The following is a 27069-nucleotide window of genomic DNA, read 5'->3' as shown; positions in this document are numbered from 1 at the left end:
AAGCATAAAAATAATTATAAATCTATAATAGGTACAAAATATATAAAGATGTAATTTATAACACCAATAATGGAGTGGGGTGCAGCTGTATAGCTTTTGTCTGCAATGGAGTGTGTAAAAGTTTAAAACAGATTATTATAACTTTAGCACATTATATACAATACCCACAGTAACCAGAAAGAAATAAGCATAGAAGATGACAAGGGAATCAAAATGTGTCACTGAAAAAATTCAACACAAAAGGCAGCAGTAAGGGAAAAAATGAGAACAAAAAAAGCCTTTTAAAATATACATAAAACAAGTAACAAAATGGTAACAGTAAGTCCATCCCTATTAGTAATTACTGATAATAAATTTAGTAATTTACTGATATAAATGAAACTATCCAATTAAAAGTCGTACACTGCCAGAATGGATTCAAAAAAATAAAATTGTGGGGCGCCTAGGTGGCTCAGTCGGTTAACGTCGTGACCTAAAGACAGATGTTTAACCGACTGAACCACCCAGGCGCTCTAAAAAATTTTTTTAAATAGAAACTTAAGACAGATTTACTATACCTTATCTTTCTTTCCTTTTTTGGTCTTCTCAGGTGGTGCCATTTTGGGAACTGGTGGTGGTGGTGGAGGAGGAGGAGGAGGAGGTGGTGGTGGTGGTTCAATAATGGCAGTGGTAGGCACAGCACCTCGGGCCTGGACTGGCTGCAATGTGGGAGCAGTCACTGCCATTGGGACGGAACATTCAGCATAGCTCATAATTGCAGGAGCTGAGGCCAGTCCTAGGTAATTTGACTGTAGGCTCATTCCTCTAGCTTGATGACCCATTCCTGTTGCTGGATGGCTAACCGATATTGCCTGGTGTCCAATCCCTGCAGACTGGTGTCCAATCCCTGCTGCTTGGTGACCTAACATGGAAAACATAAAATGAAACTATAAGAAGGACCTTGTAAGGGGCGCCTGGGTGGCTCAGTCGTTAAGCATCTGCCTTCGGCTCAGGTCACAGTCCCAGGGTCCTGGGATCAAGCCCGCATCGGGCTCCCTGCTCGGTGGAAAGCCTGCTTCTCCCTCTCCCACTCCCCCTGCTTGTGTTCCCTCTCTTGCTGTGTCTGTCAAATAAATAAAATCTTAAAAAAAGAAGGACCTTGTGACAAAGCAAAAACAAGGAAAAGACGGAAAAGAGACATGGGGGTTAGATCACCTACAAAATGTCAGTACACCTTTTCCTCAACAAGTACAGCCACGGGGCACCTGGGTGGCTCAGTCAGTTAAACGTCTGACTCAGGTCATGATCTCTGGATGGTGAGATGGAGCCCTCCACTGGGCTCCACGCTCAGCAAGGAGTCTGCCTGAGGATTTCTCTCACTCCCCACTCCACTCTAAATAAATAAATCTTTAAAAAAATATATAGGGGCGCCTGGGTGGCTCAGTCGTTAGGCATCTGCCTTCGGCTCAGGTCATGATCCCAGGGTCCTGGGATCGAGCCCCACATCAGGATCCCTGCTCCGCGGAAAGTCTGCTTCTTCCTCTCCCACTCCCCACTGCTTGTGTTCCCTCTCTCGCTGTCTCTTCTCTGTCAAAATAAATAAAGTCTTAAAATATATATATATATATATATATATAGAGAGAGAGAGAGAGAGAGAGGGGGAGGGAGAGAGAGAGAGAGAGAGAGACAGGGGTGCCTGGGTGGCTCAGTCAGTTAAGCATCCTTTGGCTGAGGTCATGATCCCAGGGTCCTGGGATGGAGTCCCACATTGGGTTCCCTGCTCATCGGGGTGTCTGCTTCTCCCTCTGCCCCTCCCATCACTTGTGCTCTCTCTCGTTTGTGCGGGATCTAAGAAATAAAACCCTTAAATGTAGATAGATAGAGACACATTTTCTGGGAGCAAAACGTTTCTGAATACTTTAGCAATAAGGTACCTTTTTTTTTTTCTCCCCTATTTCTTTAAAATAAGCTCTACACCCAACATGGGGTTTAAATTCATGATCCTGGAACACGTGGGTGGATCATTTGGTTAAGCATCTGCCTTCGGCTCAGGTCATGATCCCAGGGTCCTGGGATCGAGTCCCGCATCCTGCTCCTGCTCAGCGAGGAGCCTGCTTCTCTGTCTGCCTGCCGCTCCCCCTGCTTGTGCTCTCTCTCTCTGACAAATAAATAAAATCTTAAAAAATAAATAAATAAATAAACTCATGATCCTGAGTTCAGAGTTGTATGCTCTACTAATCTAGCCAGGCGCTCCAGCATTAAGGTACTTAAACATTAAAATTACTGAAATCATGTAAGTGCACAAAAAACAATTTGGAAGGATACATAGTAGTTTTTAGTAACTGGAAGAAACACGTATTTTAAAATGAAAAGCTTTTGGGGCGCCTGGGTAGCTCAGTGGTTAAGTGTTGGACTCTTGATCTCAAGGTTGTCGAGCTGAAGAACCACACTGGGCTCCACACTGGGTGTGGCACCTACTTAAAATAATGAAAAGCCTTTACATGACATCTAAAAGCCTTTTATGAAATCTAATTCTGAAAACAAAGATGTAACACACTGAGGAAAACATTTTAATTACAGTGTTTACCTGTAGCTAGGGCTGACTGGCTGTAGAGTACCGGAGAACTACCAATGGTAGCTGATCTCTGAACTACTGCAGTACTAAGTTCTGTAGCTTTTCTTTTTATCGCTTTAGTGGAAGGAGAACTAGAGACGGTAGAATCAACTGAACTCTGAAACACAGAGAATCTAGTTAGTGGCTGAAAGCCCTGATTAAACATCCTCTTCTAAAATAAAACACAGTGTCAAATCATGCCCCAGTCCCCAGAAAGTCTTCAAAATCCCCAACAGTATTTCTCACCTGGCTAGTTACAACTGTGGTTTGTGTCGAGGGTTTCAATGGAGTATCCTCCTCTGTTCCTGGGGCAGGAGGCTCCTCACTTCCCTCATCCTCCATCTCTACCTCCTGGATCTCACCATCTTCTACAGGAGGAGGGGGAGGGGGAGGGGGAGGAGGGGATTCTGGGGGTGGAGGTGGGGGTGGTGGCATTTCCAAAGGTAATGGAGGTTGAAGCACAGGCACATTTGACTGAAGGAGGGTCCAGAATGGAGTAAGTGGCATGAGCGATGAAGAAGAAACTTGGCCAGAAAAGGACTCTTTACAAAGAGAACCTATGAAAACAAATAGGAGTCAGAGAAAAGGCAAGACAAAAACACTGTGGCTTACATTCACAGCAATGTTCAAGTGACTAGTGAGACAAAATCTGACCCACAGGCATCATCTACTCTACATTGAGGTCATTGAAATAAGCAATTCAGTTCAAAAATGACTACCATGGAAAGATGAATTTATGAACCTCACAGTTAGCACTTGCCCCAGCTATGTTATATACTAGTCTTGTTCTTTGGGTCCAGATTTATGGATGAATAAATGAAGCACACCACATCAACTCAATGAGAAATTTGGTCATTTGAACCTGAAGTTTTTTATTTCAAATATTCACAGTTTTAACACACAACTAGAAGGCAACACTGTGGGTCTTTTTTATTTCAAAAGAGAAGAGGGGAATGAATAATGTGCATCTGCAATACTGATTCCATGTTATTTTATTTTTTAGTGAGCTAGATGACTGACTGGGGATGACCCAGAGAGTACTCATTCACACCTATTTCGAATTCTACCTATTTTAATTAATTTGAGTTACTACGTTTTAAAAATCCATTTGCAAGGTGCTCTTGTCAACTCTATCATTCCTTTGCACCTTTGTATAAATTACACTTGCTAAATCACAGCAACACAAATCAGGAAGGTAATTTTTTTATTTCTGTAATGAGAAAAGGGAAATTTAGAATAACAAATCTTCAAGGTAAATGATAATGAAGGCACACACAAAAGAGGTGTTTGAAGATGCAGAGGATGTGAACTGATGCTGGAGTCTGAGTTAAGAAATTATAGCTAAAAGGTTGCAGAATCAGTTTTCCTCAAATTCTGCAGAACCCAGTTAATTACTGTCCTTTCTCTCCTGGGAAAAGCTTTAAGGATTAGAGAAAATAGGAGCATATACTTACTTGTAGCCTTCCCCATCCCTCTTTATCGTCAATAGGGAAGTTTCACAATATATGGGACTATTAGATATATATCCCAGGAATGTTGAAGGGAATTTTCTCCCTAAAAATCATAGAATTTAGGAGTAGAAGAGACATGAGAAATCATCTAGTTCAACTCTCTCATTTCAAAGGTAATGAAACCCAGGAGGGAAATGATTTGCCCAAGATCATACAGCTCTCAGTGGCCAGGTTTGAATCCTAGTCTAGTGCTATTTTACCAAGAAGTCCTGGTGAAATGCCAGGGGTCTAAGAGCTTTAGAAATTACAGTTGAATAAATCTCACTTCTCATGGAGCAGAGATCCAAATGCAATCACCTATTAAATTTCATGGTCAAAAGTGGTGGATTAAATAAGGGTGCTATTACAAAAGGCTCTCAACAATGATACAACCGTTTACCTTGGTTGCTTCAAAAGACACCACACTGGTTCTCGACAAGGTAAAACCAAAGCTACCATAAACCATTTGGCTTTTAGGATAGCTTTAGTTTTTATGGAGCAGATATATACTACTGTAAAAGACTTTAAGAAGAGGATTCATTCACATGGTTACTATAATTATTTTGAAAAATTGCTTATTAAAGGCAAAGAGCACTGAAAAAATATTCACCAGAAAACAAGAATGCCGTTTTCCAGCTAGAAGACTTCAACTGCCTCATTTAACTTTTGTATTTGGTCGTATCTAATATGAATTTACACACTAACTTTTAGACGAATAAAGTCTGGGTATGACCAAGCAGTCTACTTCATTACATAATAGAACATCAAGATTACATCAGAACTAAGGTAATAAATACCAAGAATTAATAACTTCTCAAACTTTCTTCTACTGAACTTTCAACAACATTTGGTAGGTAAATTAGTAAGTTGAATTTTACATAATCTCATCTAGAAGCATAATGCAATACAGATGTTTATGATGCTGATGTGCTGCTATGCAAAGCAACTCAAGGAAATATACGTTCAAGGTTAATAATGTGGTTTACAACTTCCAACAAAGATAATCAGAATTCTAGCTAAACTAGACTTGATAAATTTAGCAGCAAACAAGAAGCATTTCTGGGGCGCCAGGGTGGCTCAGATGGTTAAGTGTTTGCCTTTGGCTCAGGTCATGATCCCAGAGTCCTGGGATCGAGTCCCAGGCTCCCTGCTCCTTGGGAGCCTGCTTCTCCCTCTGCCTCTCTCTCTCTCTCATGAATAAATAAAATCTTTTAAAAAAGGAAGAAAGAAAGAAAGAAAACTAAAAAAAAAAAACAGTTCTGGTTAATATCTCAATTCCATACTAAGTTTGCTCAAAACACAAAAGCTGTGTCTTAATACTGATAATTATCTCCTTTAGCTTAAACACAAAGAACTTAAGAAATCTCTGAGTATCCATGGATGTCCTATTATGCTTCTCTGTTTCTAAACATAACCCCGTTGGTGGTATTATTTTGCCACTTAAGACAACATTTAATTCTGAAGTTGAGAGATTAAAGGTAAACACAGCTTTTATTATACGCTAATAAATTTGAAAACTACAGGCTTAGGGCGCCTGGGTGGCTCAGTCGGTTAAGCCACTGCCTTCGGCTCAGGTCATGATCCTGGAGTCCCGGGATCGAGTCCCGCATCGGGCTCCCTGCTCAGCAGGGAGTCTGCCTCTCCCTCTGACCCTCCCCTCTCTCATATGCTCTCTCTCTCTTTCATTCTCTCTCAAATAAATAAAAATCTTTAAAAAAAAAAAAAAACTACAGGCTTAGAATAGTGTGGGGACACAAATTTTGAGCTCTTCACGAACCTATTTTTTCTATGCATTTTTGTTTTTATTTGAAGGCAGGCTTCCTTTACTGTTTTCCTATATTCCTCCAAAGAGAAAACTTTTTTGAACCAAGAGGCCAGTTTAGCAATTTAAAGAACTTACTATACAAAAAATAGCTTCACAGACTTTTGAAAAGCAGCTAAATTTAACCTAAGTGACAAAGTCTAATAAGACAGACATATTAGGTTCTTCAAATATCACTTGTCTTTAGAGACATGATGTTAAATTCGAACAATGAACAAGGATTAAAAATGAACAGAACTTGGAAACTTCCCAGCTCCGCACAATGTAGTAACTTTTCGTCTTTAAAAGATGGTATTAACCATTGCTGAGATAACAAATGGAATATGTTAAATAAACTTTCTTTATAAGCTTAAAATAGTGATCAGAAATACTCTTAAATCCCAAAGACCTTAGTACAAGATTTGGGTTTTATTTAAATCAAGTTTTAGTGGCTCTCATTAAAGAGGCTTAAGAATATATAAGCAGGTTTATCAGTGGCTTTTTCCTACAGCATAATTAGTTTTGTTTTAATCAGACAGTAATGTCTCCAAGTCTTCCCTTTGAGGAATCATCTAGTTCAACTCTCTCATTTCAAAGGTAATGAAACCCAGGAGGGAAATGACTTGCCCAAGACCATACAGCTCTCAGTGGCCAGGTACCCTTTACCACACAGTACCCAACTGTGTTTGTCATCAACAAACGGAAAAAATAACTTTAACTCTAAGGTGTTCACAGAACACTTAAAGAGTTGGTATTTCTAGAATATTCAGCTCTGTAACATACAAGGGACATTAGACAGTGGTCAGGTCCAGGGTGGAGCCTCCTTCCCAGAACCACCATCAAGCCTCTTCAGTTCACTAACTACTGAAAAGCAAACAGATGATAAAACCAACTTATGAGATATATTTATCATTACTACCAAAAATGAGGGGGGGAAAAAAAAATCAAAAGAAAATCTCTTCGTGAAAATGTCAAGTAAAATACCCTATAACTTGAGAAAATATATTTCTGAAATATAAAATAGAATAAAAACATCCTTTTGCTATGTGCAAAATTATCACTGCAGCCAAATATGGTTTTTTATTCAGTGATCTGATCATTATCCCTAGGCTATTTAAGAAATGAACAAATCATTTGGTAACATGACCACCTTCATTTGGTACATTATCAAAACTTTTTGATTGGTTCAGGGAGCCAAATGAATACAAAGTATCATTTTTGATAAGCAGAGGACAAAAAAAAATTCAGCTCCTCACTTCCTAGTTACCAACAAATTCCATGTCTTTATCTTCAAAGGTTTTTTCTTTTAAAAGCCTATGGCGCCTGGGTGGCTCAGTTCGTTAAGCAACTGCCTTCTGCTCAGGTCATGATCCTGGAGTCCCGGGATCGAGTCCCTCATCGGGCTCCCTGCTCGGCAGGGAGTCTGCTTCTCCCTCTGACCCTCTTCCCTCTCGTGCTATCTCTCCTTCTCTCTCTCTCAAATAAATAAAATCTTTAAAAAAAAACAAACCATAGGCTCTTGCTTTATCTATCACTTTAACAAATAGCTACCAGTTTTTTTTAGATCAAAACAGGTGCTGATCATAGTCTTTAGACTATGCTTCACTATTCACTTATTTTTGTTATTTCAAGAATGGTGGATTTAGAGGGGGAAAAATGCATCTTCCATAATGTGGAAATCAAACCACTTCTTAGAGAAGCTCTCAGATTCTCAAGAGTAACTGAGGAGCTATGAAAGCCTTTTTGTAAATGTATACAACTAAAGACCTCTATGAAAACTTTAAATACGCTGAGAGCCATCCTGATTGTTTTATACTAGAGTATTGTTGGCAATTTCCACCCCATCAATTATTCTCTTCTCTGAAATAATGGTCATAGTTTCATGCCATTTCTTCCAAACATTTTAATTTGTAGCAACCATACGTCTTTAAGACGAGTGGGGTGAAAAATGAGGCTGCAGTATCAACAAGGTTTTCTGTAGAAAGGCAGAACAAAATCTCCTATTATCTATCACCCCACACAGACATTGACAATTCAGCTACTAGTTCCTTAACTTTAATTTGCATTCTTGTTAGTGGATACACAGCTTTGTCTGTAGCATAAGAGTGGTTACAGGACAATCCTTATGTTGTTGTTGTTAAGATCTAATTGACTTTATTAAATGATGCATGAATCGGGAAGCATCCCATCTAACAAGTAGATGGGAGCACCTATGGGACACTCTTTTAAAATCAAAATATATTGGCTCATCATTTCACGTTTTAGCAAAGTCTGATATTAATAGTATGCTGATTTCCAAGCAGTCACTGCCTTAGTCTTCTTCAGTATTAACTTGCAATTTTATGTCAAGCCACTATTTTTTAACTAGAAATTTATATTATGATTTGAATTATTTTCTTTTAGGATATGAAGTCTTTTTTTCTCCAAAATTATTTCTCTCCAATTAGTACAGGGTAAATTGTCCCACCTGTGGAATTCTCAGAGGACTCTGTAGAATTTGAATCAGTGCCAGTTTTGTCTTTCAAGGTCTGTTTAGGAAGAGTCTCGTCTCTACTTTCTTGTGCTTGGCTTTCTTCCTCCTCCTCCTCACCATCTGGAAACTCCCACTGAGACTCGCCCGACTGTTCGTTTACATAGAAATATCGTCTATGATCCCTAAATTACAAGAAAGAAAACACAGGTTTTAAGACCCATTCTCCTACAAAGACACTTCCATTTGGTCCTGTCCCAGGACAGCAGTCTGCTCTCACAGGGACGAACCTCTTCTTAATGGACTGCTATTCACAAAGGCAACAAAGAGCTTTGACAATTGAGGATGAAGAACCAAGGATAATTCAAAGCTATTTGCACTGCCAGCAGCTCTGTGAATACAGCCCTTAGCCCTCTCATTCCAACAGATGACTTAGGAAACACCTCTCACACTTTTTTTTTTTTTGCCAATGCTTAACAGGGTTTCAAGTTTCATTAACGGAGGGACTCAATCTCCTAGAACACTAATTTCCCTTCCAAAGAAGAGAACAACGAAGTTTGCGAAAGGTGACTCTTCCCCTCTTGGACCGTGGAATTCACATTTCATACTCTTGATATCAAACACAGTGAAAGCTAAAGAGAGGGAGAGGTTCTGGGAGCTGAAAAATAAAAGAGCAAAGATTTCAAATAACGAAAAAAAAAATCAAGAAAAGCCAAATATAAAAAGAAATGTTTTCATCTGACCTGCTGGCAGAAGATAGTAATCTTGTTCTTCATTCACATCTTCAGGCACGAAGCTTTCCTTAACTTCACCGAGGTTAATCAGGAGTAGTTGCTTCCAGAGGTCCTGTAAAGCGCACAGAGCTCTCGCATGCGCTTAACCCCCAAGCCCGCCCTACTCCGTGCAACAACACTCTGGAGAGTAAAAACCAGCTTTGTCCATCTTGGAAAAAAATCCGTTACATGGAACACTTTAAACATTGCTTTTTGTTTCTCCGTGTGGCTGGCCCAAACTCTGTAAGTGCTTGCGGTGCTTTGCCTGCCCAGCACCGCTAACCGCAGCTGCTCTCAGTCTCCAGACAGGCTGTCATGTCGTCAGGTGGTGGTGATCACAAATCATGTCTGAGATGTCAAAGGTGAAAGGTGAAAAGGGGAGAAGAGTGCGTACCTGTCCCAGTGGCAGGACCAGCCTTTAGGAGTGGCGTTTATTTCATACTGTTTTAGTTGTTCTGCTGCATCCTGAAGCTTTCGTTTAAGGTAGTTTCCATTAAGAGCCCCTTCCCTCCAGTCTGCAATCCGAGTCTAGAATCAAGAAATGGAGAAATAAGTTAAAGACTTCTTGTTATGTCAGGAAAGAGAAGTAAAAGGAACATATCTTCTGGTCCATACTGTATTACTGTATCCATTACGGTATTCTCACAAAAAGAGAGTAGACCCCCCCCCCCAAAAAAGAAAGAAAAGAGAAAAAAGAAATCCCATTTTAATTTCATAAAAAATCTTGTTTGCTCTGCAGAATTCTGAAAAACTAGACTGGACTCCAGTACTTTATACGCTGCCAACTCTCCAGTACCTGTGAAAATGAGCAGCAGTTTTGTTTTCCCTTTTGGACTATATTAATTCCCTAGCAATTTTACCTTCGCTTGGTAGATAGTTCAGTAATGTTCTTCATCAAAAACAAAGGTACAGTCCTTAGGGAAGTCAGTTTCCTACAGCAGATTCCTACTCAATTGTAACCTGCCATGCTGTAAACTATGCAGGTTACAAAATAGGACTCAGAACTTTTTTTTTTTTAAACATTCTATTCATTTACTTGGGGGTGAGGGGAGAGCGAGCGAGCACAAGCAGGGAGAGGTGCAGAGGAAGAAGCAGACTTCCTGCCGAACAGGGAGCCCAATGAAGGACTCGATCCCAGGACCCTGAGATCACAGAGCCAAAGGCAGATGCCCAACCAACTAAGCCACCCAGGTGCCCTCAGAACTTTTCTTCTTAAATAGATTTATAATCCTGTAGCACTTACAAAGTCTTTCAACATTACATGGCCTCATCTGATCACTATCAATAGAATTTTGTTAGAAAACAGGTCTACATTAAAATATATGCCCATTCATAGCCCGTGGGGCATGCGACTCTTGATCACAGGGCCTTGCGTTTGAGCTCCACGTTGGGCATAGAGCTTACATTTAAAAGAAAGATTTTTTCTTTCTTTCTTCCTGTCTTTCTTTCGCTCTTCCTCTCTCTTTCTTTCTTTCAGGGAGAGGAGGAGAGAGACAACAAGTGGAAGAAGGGAGAGGGACAAGCAGACTTGATGCTGAACGCTGAGCCTGATGTGGGTCTCAATCTCACCACCCTGAGTTCATGACCTGAGCCAAAATCAAGAGTCAGATGCTTAACTGACTGAGCCACCCAGGTGCCCCCTCCAAATTTTTTTTTTAATAAAATATATACCCACTGAAGGTGGTATCAACACACACAGAATCTCAGTATTTATCTTCATAATTTATATTTTGTTTTAGCTAATACAGTTTTATTTCGTGGGCTGGTGGTTCAAATATGCACCAATGTTAAAAATTTAAATTTAGGATCAAAACAAATAAGACAGGGCGCCTGGGTGGCTCAGTCGGTTAAGTGTCTGCCTTTGGCTCAGGTCGTGATCCCGGGGTCCGGGGTCCTGGAATCGAGTCCCGCATCGGGCTCCATGCTCAGCAGGGAGTCTGCTTCTCCCTCTGCCCCTCCCCCCTGCTCGTGATCTCTCTCACTAATAAATAAAATCTTTAAAAAATAAAACTAATACATTATACGTTAACAAAAAATAAACAAAATGAAGCCTCAAAAAAAAAAAAAAAAACCCAAGTAAAACAAATGCCTCACACATACAGCATTTTACTCAAAAACCAACTATACCAAAAATGGCTAAATTACCTCAGTCTGTAGGAGCAGCACATGAAAGTTGGAGATGGACTGTCTATTAATGCCTAGGAATTCAAATTTACTTGTCAGGGTATTTGCCAGTTCTCCAATCTGAAACTGTAATGCAAGGAAGAAATAAAATTGAATCAGCAATATTTTCTGTATTATGTAAAATCTTTCATTTATTCTTAAATATGCTAAAAAAAAAAAAAAAGGGTCTGCCTAGAAACAGCCCTTCTTGAACAGCTGCATCTAAACAGTTATGTAGAGAAGACAAGATTCTAAGTAAACTAATTCATATAACAGGTGATAAATAATGACAAGTCTAGAGAAATTAAATGCATATGTACTCTGAGACAACACAGGATTCAACAGGTGTAAACAGATGTTAAATGATACAACTCCCAATAGTGTCCAAACTATCATTTATGCATTACTAATTCCTTTTACTACCTACACACTGAGCAAAATTAATTCTTCCAGTCCCTTTCACATGGTTGTAAACTAGTCAGTGACTGAGTAAACTCTTTCAGGTCAAAAAAAATGTGCTAAATAGTTTTTCCAACAGACCACCCTTAAAGAGCCTCATACTTACATGGTCCAATTCTTACAATATTAGGCTTGAAATAAAACTGGAACCAAATTTACTTTTGTGTTAGGAAAGTAGTTCACAGAGGAATTAAATTTGTGACTTTTAGGCTCTTCAGTACTTCCAAACTAGAACTACATTTGATAAGCTGTTATTGCTTTCCAATGAAGGCTTAACTTTTAAGAAAGCAATTAAAGCATTTAGAATTCTAGGTAATTTCTCTGAAACGAGTCTCATAATTCAATGTTTCAGCCTGAAATATGACCTTTTCACCTAACTATACATAAATAGTTTATAGATGGAGATAAGTAAAGATCACTGTACTTGAAGAACAGTTGCCCCCTTTAAAGCCGTATTAAAGAATATACATACTTTCAAATCCTGCTCTTCTTCTTTAGGTGCTGTTTGTACTTTTAGCTTCTCTGGAGATTCTTCTACTTCCATCTCTTTGTCTGAATTCTCATCTATTTTTTCTGAAGTGTCAGCACCAATTACTACAAAAGAAACCATGTGAAACTAAAGGACCAATAATAACCTAGCATCCCCATATATATTTTCTTACCCCTGTAGCAGAGATATGTGAAAAGTTATTAGTTCTTTTCCCTTTGCCTGCTTTCCTTATTAAAGAAACCATAAAGACTTATCTATCTACTGTCTTTATAAAGCCAAAGAACTTTATCCTTTATCATTACCTTTCTTAAAATGTCTATAAATAACAGTTTGTTTTACATTACCCTGTAGTCTCTGCTTTCCCTTTCTCCTTCATCTGTTTATTTTTTCTAATCTTCTATTCCAGAACACCATCGCTTTAATTACTTTTATTTTTTTTTAAGAGTTTATTAATTTGAGAGAGGGAGAGAGAGAAACAGCATGAGAGGGAAGAAGGTCAGAGGAGGGAGAAGCAGGCTCCCCGCTGAGCCGGGAGCCCGATGCGGAACTCGATCCCAGGACTCCGGGATCATGACCTGAGCCAAAAGCAGTTGCTTAACCAACTGCATTACTTTTAAAGGCTACATATCGGGGGGCACCTGGGTGGCTCAGATGGTTAAGCGTCTGCCTTCTGCTCAGGTCCTGATCCCAGGGTCCTGGGATCGAGCCCCACATCTGGCTCCTGGCTCAGCGGGGAGCCTGCTTCTTCCTCTCCCTGTCTCTCTCCCTGCAGCTCTGTGTCTCAAATGAATAAATAAAATCTTTAAAAAAAAATAATAAAGGCTATATATTGGGCGCCTGGGTGGCTGAGTTGGTTGAGCGACTACCTTTGGCTCAGGTCATGATCCTGGAGTCCCAGGATTGAGTCCCACATCGGGCTGCCTGTTCAGCGGGGAGTCTGCTTCTCCCTCTCATTCTCTCTCTCTCTCACTCTCTTTCTCAAATAATAAAATCTTTAAAAAAAAAAAAAAGGCTACATATCAAACCTAGAATATATAAGGGTTCTTTATGAATTGGGTTTTGAAAAAAAAGACTTTCAAAATCAGAGGAACATTAATTTTAAACTAACTGATAACCTTATTTCTAAACTGGTTAAGACCTGCGGACAATCTTTAGTGGACCCACCTACTCTTCTGGTTGGTGATGTCTGCTAGTGGGAATCTTCACAAGAGAAGAGGCTTACCATCAACTTAAATGGAGTACAGATATGAACTGTTATGTCTGCTTACCACCTGCTTACCAAACTAATCCACATATACAATGTAAATCACTCTGTCATGAGGTTATCAGTCATTTTTTAACAAAAATAACCAAATTTAAGTTTTTTCTTGACTCTGGTTAAGCCTTGATCTAAAGAAGTAATGTGACTTTTTAATATCACTTTCAATAGCTTTTATTAGCCTAAAAGTTTATCTTATACTTAACCTCATCATATAATGGCCTTGCTCTTAATCATTAATATTCCTTCTGCATTTTCAAATTGAAACCAACTTCTCTCTCACTTATTAGTTTGTAATTAATTGGTATATTAGACATCTGACAGTTGGTGCTAGGTACAAGAATTTAACAATTTATAGCACCACTAGAGCTCTAAGACTAGAATATATATATATTTTTAAAATTTTTATTTATTTGAGAAAGAAAGAGCATGAGCAGGTGGAGGGGCAGAGGTAGAAGGAGAAGCAGACTCCCCGTTGAGCAGGGAGCCCGATGCGGGGCTTGATCCCAGGGCCCTGAAATCATGACCTGATCCGAAGTCAAGATGACCAACCAACCACCACCCAGACACCCCTAAGACTAAAATATTTTATTTTATTTTTTTAAGGATTTTTTATTTATTTGAGAGAGAGACACAGCGAGAGAGGGAACACAACCAGGGGGAGAGGGAGAGGGAGAAGCAGGCCTCCCATTTAGTAGGGAGCCCAATGCGGAGCTCGATCCCAGGACTCTGGGATCATGACCTGAGCCACCCAAGCGCCCCAAGACTAGAATATTTTAGAGGGCAATTAGGATCTACCAAATTAAATTGTACATACCCCCCCAAAATAAATAAATAATAAAATAAAATGTACATACCCCTTGACATAGCAATGTATCTCTAGGCATCTATACTATAATGACATTAAAATCTACAAAAAGATATATATATACACCAGGATGTTTGTGTTTACTATTAAGTATCATAACAAATATAAAGAATGAAGTAAGCACTCAGGTAACTACAACCCAGCATTATGGAGGACTATCGCTGGCACTTCTGAAATTCACAGTGCCTCTGCTTTCACATCTACACCAGACATAATCTCTACCCTAATGGTTTAAGTACCTTCCTTTAGTTTCATCATGGATAGATCTTCTAAGCACAGTATTTCTGTAGCTTTTTAAATTCAACACTACTGTTTGTTAAAATCATGTTGATGCATATTAACTGTAGATCATATCATGTTTAGTGTTCAATTGCAAGAATACATTAGAATTGGGGCACCTGGGTGGCTCAATTGGTTGGGCATCTGCCTTTGGCTAGGGTCATGACTCCAGGGTCCTGGGATTAAGCCCTGCATCTGGTTCCCTGCTCAGTGGGGAGCCTGCTTCTCCCCCTCCCTCTGCCCACCCACTCTCTGCCTGTGCTCTCTCTGAAATAAATAAAATCTTAAAAAAAAAAAAAAAAGAATACACATTTGAATGGCTTATAGGTATTACTGGATAACAGAAAGGCAGTATTATTTTATTTTATTTTTTTAAAGATTTTATTTATTTATTTGACAGAGAGAGACACAGGGAGAGAGGGAACACAAGCAGGGGGAGCAGGAGAGGGAGAAGTAGGCTTCCCGCGGAGCAGGGAGCCCGATGTGGGGCTCGATCTCAGGACTCTGGGATCATGACCTGAGCCGAAGGCAGACGCTCAATGACTGAGCCACCCAGGTGCCCCAAGGCAGTATTATTTTAAAGAGTTAAACATGAACACAACTTAAATCCCACTGATGAGAAGAATTAAATGAAAATATATATACCATTTAGTAGTTAAAACAATAATTTTAAACGCTTTAAGTGAATAAAGCATGTCACCTAACAACCATATGGTTAATCTCGTCTATGGCAAAAATTACATATGCACATGTATACATTACACATACATACACAACTAGAAAATGAATATAGAGGAAAAGGTCTAGAAAAACATAGTTAAATAAAGGACAGAAAAAACAGACTTCAGGGGTAGGGAATGAGAATAGGAAAAAAAAGACAAAGGGGGACTTCTAGATTTCTACTTCATATTCTTCTATATTGTTGATTGAAAAGAAAAAATTCGGGCGCCTGGGTGGCTCAGATGGTTAAGCATCTGCCTTCGGCTCAGGTCATGATCCCAGAGTCCTGGGATTGAGTCCCATGTCGGGCTCCCCCCTGCTCCTTGGGAGCCTGCTTCTCCCTCTGCCTCTCTCTCTCTCATGAATAAATAAATAAAATCTTTAAAAATAAATAAATAAAAGCTATAAATAAAAAAATTAAAAAATTCAAACAAGGATGTTACATTTACTTATTTCTCTGTTTTTTATTTGTTGTTTTTTAACCATAGCTATAAAGATATCTTCTGTTAGGTATAACTAAGGTTTGGTGCTCAAATCTTATTGCTAATTTTCCACTACAGAATTAGGGACAAATAGAGATTAAGGTCTTAGTTCCTTTTTTTTTTTTCTTTTTAAAGATTTCATTTATTTGAGAGAGAAAGTACAACCTGGGAAGAGGCAGAAGCAGACTCCCCGCTGAGCAGGGAACCCCATCTGGAGCTTGATCCCAGCACCCTGGGATCATGATCTCAGCAGAAAGCAGATGCTACCCAACTGAGCCACCCAGGTATCCCAAGATATTAGTTCTAATAGACTGGAAAGATGCATCAGGGTCTCTTCTACATTACCACGAACAGAGATAAGTTGGGTCCTTATGAAAGGACCTATCCATCTAAACAATTAACCAGAGGCTGGGCAACTTGTACACAAAGAGAGAGCAGAGATGAGGCTGGGCTTGACAGAGGTGGTCCTTGCCTGCCTTGCTTACCAAGTGTAAACAATAAGCTAAGGAGAGCCCATGGGCTTAATACAGATCAAGACTACTGTAGCAGGATTTTTTAAAAAAGAGGAGTCAATCTTGCTTTTCTGCTTTTGAGGGAGAGGTAGTCCCCAATCAGTAGTGAATCTACAACCCAACTGATGGCAAATCTTAACTCTTACTCCTCCATTAGAGGTGAAGTAGGAAAAGGAGAGAAATGAAAGGAAGCTTCCTTTCCAGCATTTTTGCTGAAGAGGGAACCAAAAAAGGGAAAGGTTCCACTCTCTTTCATCCCTGAAAGTTTAAAGTAAAACACGAATTACCAGTTTCTCCATTTTCTGGAGTCTCCCGTCCAGTTTTGCTAGAACTCCGACTGGTAGATTCTGGACTTGTAGCTCGAACGAACATCTTCCATTTCCCCCTTTTAGACATAAGTCTACGCATTCCATCCTGAGATGCTGGCTGGCTGATGTCAGAACATGGACTAGACCCTGACACACTACCATCTCCTTCCTCCAAGGCTCGTAACTCTGCCTAGGATGAACACGACAAAAAAGTTAGAGTGTCATTAGCTGTTTATCAACACTTAAGCATTTGTGAATACCAAGAGTGATAACCACATATTAAGAGAATTAAAAACCTTTGAGGACAGGAAGTTTTTCTTAATACATTTCCCCATCACAGCCAAGCATTTTGCTTGTATTTTTTATCAGTATCCAGTAAATGCTTATTCATGATTGTAGTTAACAAATACTGATTTGAAGGGCATAAGTCTTAGAGATCCACCAAGAGAAAAATTTTCCAATATATGAACACAGCAGATAAAGTCTAAATTAGCTTGTCCCTCTCCATAGCTTCAAATTTTTCAAAATGGGGAAACCTTCAAGAAGATACTGCTGTTATTTGTAACACCCATTAAGATTTTGTTTCATATTCAAAGTAGCAGTAGATGAAACTGTTCCAAGAAAAATCAGGGCAGAAAATAGGTAAACATCAATTTCTCAATCAGGAAAGTTTCCTGTGGACCATCTTTTTTGAAACGAAAGCACATGACATTATTAGTTCCTCTTAATCTTACAAGACCCATTTAACTATGTGATCAATCCCACAGGTGCTCAGTGGAAGTCAACCCGTACTTTAACTGTTGGGTTAAAAACCAAGTTATCACCAAGAATTTGCAATGCTCATTTGTTAAGAAGCTATATAAAAGAAAAGTTATTCACTGTATTCAGCTATCTTTAAATCAGAGCAGTATCAGTCCTTATTAGTTGTCAACTATCAAAAGCACCATCAGAAACCAAAAGAACTGTAACTCCACAGTTCAAGTTTTTATTGCATAAGCTTAAACAGATCTAGACAAAAGATTAAGAAAAACAAAATCCCAATAATGGCAGTTAACTGAGCACAATGATCCCAGAGTCTAATAGTATGCAAGGGAGAAAAGGCATATAACAAAAGCTTCAAGACCTTACTTTTTTTCTTTCCAAAACAAGTTCCAGCTCAAGGGTATCTTGTTCCTCTTCTTCTTCACTTTCTCCAGATTGAACAACACTGCAAAGATCCTCCTGAGAAGGGTCTTCCATGTTGTCCAATGTAATTTCCTGTGGTTTTACTATAGTTGCTGCTTCTTCTGCTGTTGTACTTGTTTCTTTCACTTCTGAAACTGGCTCTGCTTCTTTACAAATTACTTTTCTTCTCCATCTCTCTTCTTCCTCTTTTATTCCTTCAGGCAACAAAGGAGCAAGCAGTGATGCTGCCACCCCTTTCTTCTCCTCCTCACTATTTGAGAGAGCCTGAATTCCTTCATTTACTTCCTATAAAGAATAAAATAATCTTTTAACTAAAAAAAAAAAAAAACCCCTCACCTGAATATATATTCAATTTGTTCATGCCAAAAAGGACTATATTTTTCAATCACTGGATATTCTTTTTTTAAAAGATTTTACTTATTTATTTGAGAGAGCAAGACAGAGCATGAGCAGGGGGGAGGGGTAGATGGAGAGGGAGAAGCGGACTCCCTGCTCAGCAGGGAGCCTGATGCAGGACTCAATCCCAGAACCCTGGGATCGTGACCTGAGCCAAAGGCAGACGCTTAACCAAATGAGCCACCCAGGCACCCCCAATCACTGACTACCAACAGATTAGTACATAATGGTTGTATCATTTTTCTTACGTGAACATAATGCAAACATTGTTACTTTAGAAAAGCAGCGTTTGAACTAGAACCTAGTTCTGGGTGGAATTCACACATATCCTCCCCCCTATTCTCAAAGTCTAAAGGCACGTTAGCAGAAGCAGAATTTAAAAATTAAATAAGATCGGGGCACCCGGGTGGCTCAGTCGTTAAGCGTCTGCCTTCGGCTCAGGTCATGATCCCGCGGTCCTGGAATCAAGCCCCGCATCGGGCTCCCTGCTCAGTGGGAAGCCTGCTTCTCCCTCTCCCACTCCCCCTGCTTGTGTTCCCTCTCTGGCTGTCTCTCTCTCTCTGTCAAATAAATAAAATCTTAAAAAAAAAAAAATTAAAATTAAAATTAAATAAGATCTGAATTTTGTCAACTCAACATACGACTGAATAAATCTCCACTCTTCTGTAGTATGCTAGAAAGGTGATTTAGAGAAAAGTGAAATAATTCTAAAATGAAATGTGTGATTAAACTTAAAGTGCTTCTTTACAAAATACTTTTGTAAAGTAATTGGGGTAACAGTTGCTCTACTTCCCTCCTAGAGTTATAAAGACCAAATAATTCTATATGTGTGTATGTGTGTGTGTATTTTTAAGTAGGCTCCACACCCAACGTGGAGCTTGAACTCACAACCCTGGGATCAGGAGGTGAATGCTCTACCTACTGACTTGAGTCAGTCAAGCGCCTCCTGAAAGTACGTTTTACTATACTCCCCATTTAAACCCATCACTTAGGGGCGCCTGGGTGGCTCAGTTGGTTAAGCAACTGCCTTTGGCTCAGGTCATGATCCTGGAGTCCCGGGATCGAGTCCCACATCGGGCTCCCTGCTCGGTGGGGAGTCTGCTTCTCCCTCTGACCCTCTTCCCTCTCATGTTCTCTATCTCTCATTCTCTCTCTCTCAAATAAGTAAATAAATAAATCTTAAAAAAAAATAAACCCATCACTTAAAATTCAAGATAAATTAAAATTCAACACACACACACTATAGAATACAACTTTGTCTTACTAATGAGACTACAGAAATGCTCATTTTACTAATAATAGTTTTTAATTTTTAAGGTAGCTTATCTTTTTCCAAAAAAAAAAAAATCTTACGTGGGGGTCCCAAAGTAGAGCTATTCTGAAGTGGAGAAGAAGATCTGAAGCCCTGCCTGCTGCTCCCCCATCCTTCACAATGACCCAAATGAGCCTCTGTGGCATCCAAAAGAACCAACGAACTGGATAACTATTATAAATGCTACATATTAAACATAAACATTAAATTAAATTAAAGCTTTCACAATCAGCGTTTATCCTATTTCACATCTGGTTAAAGACAGTAACAGAAAGCATCTATACCTGTGCCAGAGTAACAGTCAAGTTCTTTAGATCTAAAATAAGCAAATGAGAGAAGTTGTAAAACTGACCTTTTTAACTTCTCGCTTGGCTATGACTGGTCCACTTTTACTACTGGAAACAGAAATGTTTTTCTCCTTAGTATACACGTCTGTATTCACCACAAAATTACCTTCAGCACCTGTTACAGAACTAAAAACAAAACAAAATCTATATATATATACACACACACTCACATATATACTTAGCAAAAAAAACAGAAGGCAAATATTAAAAACAAAAAATAAGATTCTAACTTCCTTCTTAGGTAATTTCTTTTTCAAGTCTATTCTTACCTGGGCTGATAATGTTGCAATCCCTGTACCTGGGTGGCAAGATACTGGGGTAACTCCCAAGTCACTTCATTTGTTTGTGTGTTCCAATAATAATAGCATCCTGTGTTCTCATCCCAGACTTCTTGCCAATCTCCCATCTCAATTCCAACTAGAAGAAAATAAAATTTTAAAATACAAAATTCTCATCAACAGAAAAACAACCTACTGAATGGGGGGAGATGTTTGCAAATGACATATTTGATAAAGGGTTAGTACCCAAAATATATTAAAAAAAAAACTTCTACAACTCAACACCCAAAACCCCAATAATCCAATTAAAAATGGGCAGAAAGGGCGCCTGGGTGGCTCAGTTGGTTAAGTGACTGCCTTTGGCTCAGGTCATGATCCTGGAGTCCCGGGATCGAGTCCCACATCGGGCTCCCTGCTCGGCGGGGAGTCTGCTTCTCCCTCTGACCCTCTTCCCTCTCGTGCTCTCTATCTCTCATTCTCTCTCTAATAAATAAAATCTTAAAAAAAAAAAAAAAAAGATGGGCAGAAGACATATGAGCAGACATTTCTCCAAAGATGACATACAGATGGCCAACACATAAAAAGATGCTCAACATCACTCATCATCAGGGAAATGCAAATCAAAACTACAATAAGGTATTACCCCACACATGTAAGAATGGCTAAAATAAAAAACACAAGAAACAGGTGCTGGTGAGGATGTGGAGAAAAAAGAACCCTCTTACACTGTTGGTAGGAATGCAACTGGTGTAGCCACTGTGGAAAACAGTATGGAGGTTCCTCAAAAAATTAAAAAATAGAACTACCCTATGATTTAGTAATCACACTACTGGGTATTTATCCAAAGCATACAAAAACACTAATTTGAAAGGATAATATGCACCCCTATGTTTATAGCAGCATTATTTATAATAGCCAAATTACAGAAACAGCCCAAGTATCCATCAAAAGATAAAGAAGATGGTACACATACACTATGGAATATTATTCAGCCATAAAAAAGAATGAAATCTTGCCATTTCCAACAACATAGACAGAGCTAGAGAGTATAATGCTAAGCAAATAAGTCAGAGAAAGACAAATACCGTATGATTTTACTCATGTGGAATTTAAGAAACAAATGAGCAAAGGGAAAAAGGAGAGAAACAAACCAAGAAACAGACTCTTTTAACTCCAGAGCACAAACTGCTGGTGACCAGAGGGGAGGAGGGTAGGGGACGGGTGAACTAGGTGATGGGGATGAAGGAGGGCACTTATCCTGATGGGCACAGAGTAATGGAGAGAACTGCTAAATCACTAGACTGTACACCTGAAACTAACAGAACACTGTATGTTAGCTATACTGGAATTAAAAACTTAAAAAAAAGAAAAAAAGAAGCACTAATTTCAACACAATTCTGACCTCGTATCCCAAGTCAGCTCTAAAGCCGTAACAATCTAACAAGGTTCCTCAACCTTAGCACTGTTAACATTTGGTCTAGATAATTCTTTGATATATTGGGGGCAGCCCTATGTAGTGTTTAGCATCCCAGATTTTACCCACTAGATGCACTAACAATTTCCTACCCCCTGCTGTGACAACCAAAAAACATCTTCAGACACTGTCAAGTGTCTCCTGGGGGTCCAACTCCTCTTTGCACCATGGCTTAAAAAAGCAGTTTGATAGTCCAAAAATGTATCTTGAAGCCCAAAAGAATTTCTAAAATAATGGCTTTTATTATTCACTTGGCATAAACTGCAACCAGTTAAAAGGGCAATTTTTTTTTGCAATTATTTTTCAAAAGATACAACTATTATCCTACCAATTCTCAGAGAAAACAGTCCTCCTTGTCATCTTCTAAACATGTACTTAAAAGGCCAGAATCCTCAAGTCTGGGGCTAAAGGATAGGGGTTTTCATCTTTGGGAATGTCAATGCCTAGAACACCTTTAAAGACTGCACTTTAGATTTCTTTAAAAATCAAAGGATCAAACTTACCTCCTGCTAGTGAACACTGAGTATCATATTGCCACCCTGTGGTCTGAGTAGAGTCTGTTCCATTTGAAGTAGCAGAAGAAAGGGCAGATGTTGCTGATTCCTTTGGCTCTGGTCGAGGTGGAGTTGGAGGTGGAGCAGAAGCTCCTACAGGAGCTGCAGGCTGAGGAGCTGTTATAGCATCAATCTCCTTTAGAATGAAAACATTAACAAATGCTTTAATAATCTCAAAACCAGAAAACTGAAGAAATGACAATAGCCATAAAAAAATTCTAGGGGCACTGGGGTGGCTAAGTTAAGTGTCTGCATTTGGCTCAGGTCATGATCCCACGGTCCTGGGATTGAGCCCCACATCGAGCCCCACATCAGGCTCCCTGCTGGTCCCTCTGCCTGCCCTTCCCCCTGCTTGTGCACACATGCTCTGTCAAATAAAATCTTAAAAAAAAAAAAAAATTCTACACAATCAGTTCTCAGCTTCTCCAATCAAAACTCTCACCTTCCAATTACATTAAAGTTCCCCAAACTCTTTAATTCTCCATTTTTCTCCTCCTTACAACCTTTACAAAAAGAGAAGAGAGCGATGGGGAGGGACTAAGGAAGAGAGATGGAAGGGACAAAGAAGGTAGAGGGGGAAACACTGAGACTGACAAAAAAGTAGGCTAACCACTTGAGATCCAGGTCCCAAAGTGGCTCCAATAATTAAAAACCCAAACAAAAGCACCACTAACCGCTAAGAAGTTGGCCAATGTACTATCAATATCAGCTGACTGGTTTCCATTTGCCTCTTTAGACTGTGCTGGTTTTTCTGAAACATCACTCTCATCATCATCACTGTCAGCATATGCACCAAGCAAGCACAGACCTCCTAGAAACAAAATGGTAAACAATGTTAATAACAACAATGCCAGTATGCCCCAGGAAGTACTCAAGAAAAAATGTGACACGGTTCTTCAGAGTTTACATTTACTTTACTTACAGATTAGAACACAACCTCAAAATAAATCATCACTGAACTACCACAGAGATGTATAAATTACATTATGCACTTAGAGCTAATAAAATCATTCACATAGTTGCTTGATAGCCTTCTCAAAATACACATTCAATCTCATACTCTGTCAAAAGAGTACATGGTAAATCTTGATTTTATAATTTGTTGCTTTGTGTCCATCTCAAATAAGCAAGCCAATTAGGGTTTAGAAGATGAAACAAAGAGATTTTTAAAACTAAAAATCTTTTTGGGGCACCTGGGTGGCTCAGTTGTTAAGCATCTGCCTTCGGCTCAGGTCATGATCCCAGGGTCCTGGGATCGAGCCCCACATCAGGCTCCCTGCTCCAGAGGAAGCCTGCTTCTCCCTCTCCAGCTCCCCCTGCTTGTGTTCCCTCTCTCGCTGTGTCTCTCTCTGTCAGATAAAGTCTTAAAAAGAAAAAACAAAACTAAAAATCTTCTTGAATTTTTCCCTCAAATAAGCAACAAATCATAATGGAATTCAAAGTGCTAGAATCAAAAAAACAACAAAAACCCAGCAACTAATCATCAATGTCTTCCTCAAACTTAAGCCGTCAGGTATGGCCTCTCTGATGTTCCCGTGTATGCTACTTCCTTTTGTACTACCTCTGACCATTCTAACGTTACGATTAAGCAAGCATATATATTTTTATAGATCATTTCATTATAGTAAATACAATAAATGTTAAATTCCAGCTAAACTTTTCAGCTATCACTAAGACTAAATTTCCCAGTACCTGGCAACATTCTATGTTCTCAATAAATATTTGGTAAATGAACAGATTTATCAGCAAGTAATATGATAGTTTATCCTAATTCCATAAATGAATTCATGAGATCACCTAAAAATGAACATAAGTTGCTTCATTTATTATAGTTCACACTCACTGCTTTACTCATATAAATCTTGCCTTCGATATCTTCATTATATAGGTTAAGTTCTTGTACTAAATACCAATTTCTAAAATATTTAAAACTGATTAGGAAGATTTTAACTTCTAATGTTTTTAATTCTTTTCTGATTAGGAAGATTTTTAAGTGGACATATGACAGTGTTCCATTTTCCAGTTACCAAGTATTTTATTTCTCATCGTTTTGGGGCATGCAGTTAACTTTTCTGATTTTTTGAATAAGAGTGAATAGCCTAGTAAGAGTAGTAATACAAAAAGAGGCCTTTCTGCATGAAAAATACCTGCACTTTAGTATTCAGCACTGATGTGTTTGGGTGGTGGTGGGGAGGATGGGAAATTTATATTTTTAAATAAAAACACTTCTTACAGACAAGTATATATATAATCATCCAGATCACTAGCCTTAATTCTACATCCTTTGGTAAAAGGTTCCAACCAGATGAGCTGCACGGAATTTTGATTACAAAATTCCCCAAGCAGGGGTAGGTAGCTCCCTAGACTCAAAGTTAGTCTCACAGGCAACAGGTTTAGCCAAGGCCCACCTATTCCTTTTTTTTTTTTTTTTTTTTTTTTTTTTACTTCAGAGCTTTTCACAGTACACACATCAAACCTCTTACAAGCTAATAACATAATGACTACTAAATAACAACATAAATGAAAACGATTAAACCCAGTATTTTGGGGAAACAGGAATACTTAAAATTGTAGAGACAACATAAATTATTTAAGAATAATCGGGTTGGGGCGCCTGGCTGGCTCAGTCGTTAAGCGTCTGCCTTCAGCTCAGGTCATGGTCCCAGGGTCCTGGGATTGGGCCCCACAACAGGTTCCCTGCTTCTCCATCTCCCACTCTCCCTGCTTGTATTCCCTCTCTCACTGTGTCTCTGTCAAATAAATTTTAAAAATCTTAAAAAAAAAAAAAAAGAATAATCTGATTACATATACCAAGACCCACAGAACTCTTCCAAGTTTCTTTCAGCTAGATAATCCCATCTTTGAGAATATACCCCTCAAAAGAATTCAAAAAATTTTTTTTCACACAGTGCGCCTGGGTGGCTCAGTCATTAAGCACCTGCCTTCAGCTCAGGTCATGATCCCAGAGTCCTGAGATTGAGTCCCGCATCGGGCTCCCTGCTCAGCAGGGAGTCAGCTTCTCCATCTCCCTTTGCCCCTCCCCTTGCTTATGCTCGCTCTTTTCAATAAATAAAATCTTTAAAAAAAAATTTTTTTTCGGAACGCCTGGGTGGCTCAGTCGGTTAAGCGTCTGCCTTCAGCTCAGGTCATGATCCCAGGGTCCTGGGATCGAGTTCCGCATCGCGCTCCCTGCTCAGCGGGAAGCCTGCTTCTCCCTCTGCCTCTGTCGCTCTCCCTGATTGTGCGCTCTGTCTCTTTCTGACAAATAAATAAGATCTTTAAAAAAAAAATTTTTTTTTTCACACAAAGCTTCTGGCAGCTTTATTTAAATGAAAGCTGTAGGGGCGCCTGGGTGGCTCAGATGGTTAAGCGTCTGCCTTCGGCTCAGGTCATGATCCCAGGGTCCTGGGATCGAGTCCCGCATCGGGCTCCCGCTCAGGGGGAAGCCTGCTTCTCCCTCTGCCTCTCTCTCTCTCTCTCTCTGTCTCTCATGAATAAATAAATAATCTTTAAAAAAAAAATAAATGAAAGCTGTAAACAACTCAAATACTCTCAAGTAAGGGACTGATAAAGCAAGTTACAGCACAGTACCTGATGCTATATTAATTTATGATTAATCACATCGTTATAGGGGCGCCTGGGTGGCTCAGTCGTTAAGTGTCTGCCTTCGGCTCAGGTCATGATCCCAGGGACCTGGGATCGAGCCCCACATCGGGCTCCCTGCTCCATGGGAAGCCTGCTTCTCCCTCTCCCTCTCCCACTCCCTCTGCTTGTGTTTCCTCTCTCCTTGTGTGTCTCTCTGTCAAATAAATAAAATCTTAAAAAAAAAAATCAGATTACAGAATTGCATGGAATAATGCTAAGGCGACAGAAAGTAACGCTAAAGGAATAAAAGCAAGATAAAAGCAAGTCATGAAATGCATATAAGTTCTATTCACATGAAAATTTAGATCATCAGTGATAAGAACAGGAATGAATTTAGAGTAAAACTGAAAATACATCAGGCTCCCTGCTCGGCAGGGAGTCTGCTTCTCCCTCTGACCCTCTTCCCTCTCGTGCTCTCTATCTCTCATTCTCTCCCTCTCAAATAAATAAATAAAATCTTAAAAAAAAATAAAAATAAAAAAAGTTTAAAAACTGAAAATAAAGTCGTAAGTATTATGTAAAATTATTTAATTAAAAAAAATAAACAAAAACCTCATAGGACCTACCCTAAACACTCCTGATATGTTTTTGCTACTTAAAACCAGAGGAAGCAAGGACATTCTTCAGAGGCGTAGTCCTTAGCAGTCTTTTTTTGAGAGATGCTGACTGTTCAAACCTCAATAAGCACCATTTGCAAATCAACTAGCTACATTAGGTAGAAAATCATTTTGTGGGTGTATACTTTACTTTTAAGTTTCAAATAGTACCTGTGTCCTATTGCTAGTAACTGAAACGTTTGAACAGTTTTAATCCTTTTGGTCATAGAAACTATTGACAATCAATAGGGTAAAGTATCATAGTAGTCGGGGCACCTGGGTGACTCAGTCCTTAAGCATTAAGCATCTGCCTTCAGCTCAGGTCATGATCCCAGGGTCCTGGGATCGAGCCCCGCATCAGGCTCCCTGCTCCACAGGAAGCCTGCTTCTCCCTCTCCCACTCGCCCCTGCTTGTGTTCCCTCTCTCACTCTGTCAAATAAATAAATAAAATCTTAAAAAAAAAAAGTATCATAGTAGTCTGTTGATCTAATTTCAGAGGCTACTCTTGAATTTTTCCTTAGAGAATTTCACATGCATATTACCATAATATTCTTCTGCATAAAAGTATTAGATATGCGGGGCGCCTGGGTGGCTCAGTCGTTAAGCATCTGCCTT

General features: G+C 39.3%; 1 protein-coding gene across 4 annotated transcripts in view; it reads right to left on the bottom strand.

Annotated features, from left to right (window-relative positions):
- FNBP4 (formin binding protein 4) overlaps positions 1 to 27069 on the bottom strand; it is a 41081-nt gene that overhangs the window by 11421 nt on the left and 2591 nt on the right. For all 4 annotated transcript variants that reach the window (XR_012381806.1, XM_025878373.2, XM_025878372.2 and 1 more), the window contains exons 3-15: positions 22887 to 23023; positions 22162 to 22348; positions 20176 to 20323; positions 19912 to 20032; positions 17795 to 18136; positions 16646 to 16856; positions 12222 to 12343; positions 11273 to 11377; positions 9522 to 9655; positions 8352 to 8539; positions 2840 to 3150; positions 2567 to 2711; positions 558 to 901 (exon numbers count right to left, since the gene is read on the bottom strand). Coding sequence is in view for 3 of the 4 variants with exons in the window: in XM_025878373.2 (XP_025734158.1) it covers positions 558 to 901; positions 2567 to 2711; positions 2840 to 3150; positions 8352 to 8539; positions 9522 to 9655; positions 11273 to 11377; positions 12222 to 12343; positions 16646 to 16856; positions 17795 to 18136; positions 19912 to 20032; positions 20176 to 20323; positions 22162 to 22348; positions 22887 to 23023 (2495 nt within the window). In the remaining variant the exon portion in view is untranslated. The remainder of the gene's footprint in view (positions 1 to 557; positions 902 to 2566; positions 2712 to 2839; positions 3151 to 8351; positions 8540 to 9521; positions 9656 to 11272; positions 11378 to 12221; positions 12344 to 16645; positions 16857 to 17794; positions 18137 to 19911; positions 20033 to 20175; positions 20324 to 22161; positions 22349 to 22886; positions 23024 to 27069) is intronic.

The sequence above is a fragment of the Callorhinus ursinus genome, unplaced genomic scaffold (assembly GCF_003265705.2).
Source record: "Callorhinus ursinus isolate GAN/ISIS: 27379988/994484 unplaced genomic scaffold, GSC_fseal_2.0 scaffold21, whole genome shotgun sequence".
In the NCBI taxonomy this organism is placed as follows: domain Eukaryota; kingdom Metazoa; phylum Chordata; class Mammalia; order Carnivora; family Otariidae; genus Callorhinus; species Callorhinus ursinus.
This window is presented reverse-complemented; position numbering and strand designations above follow the sequence as displayed.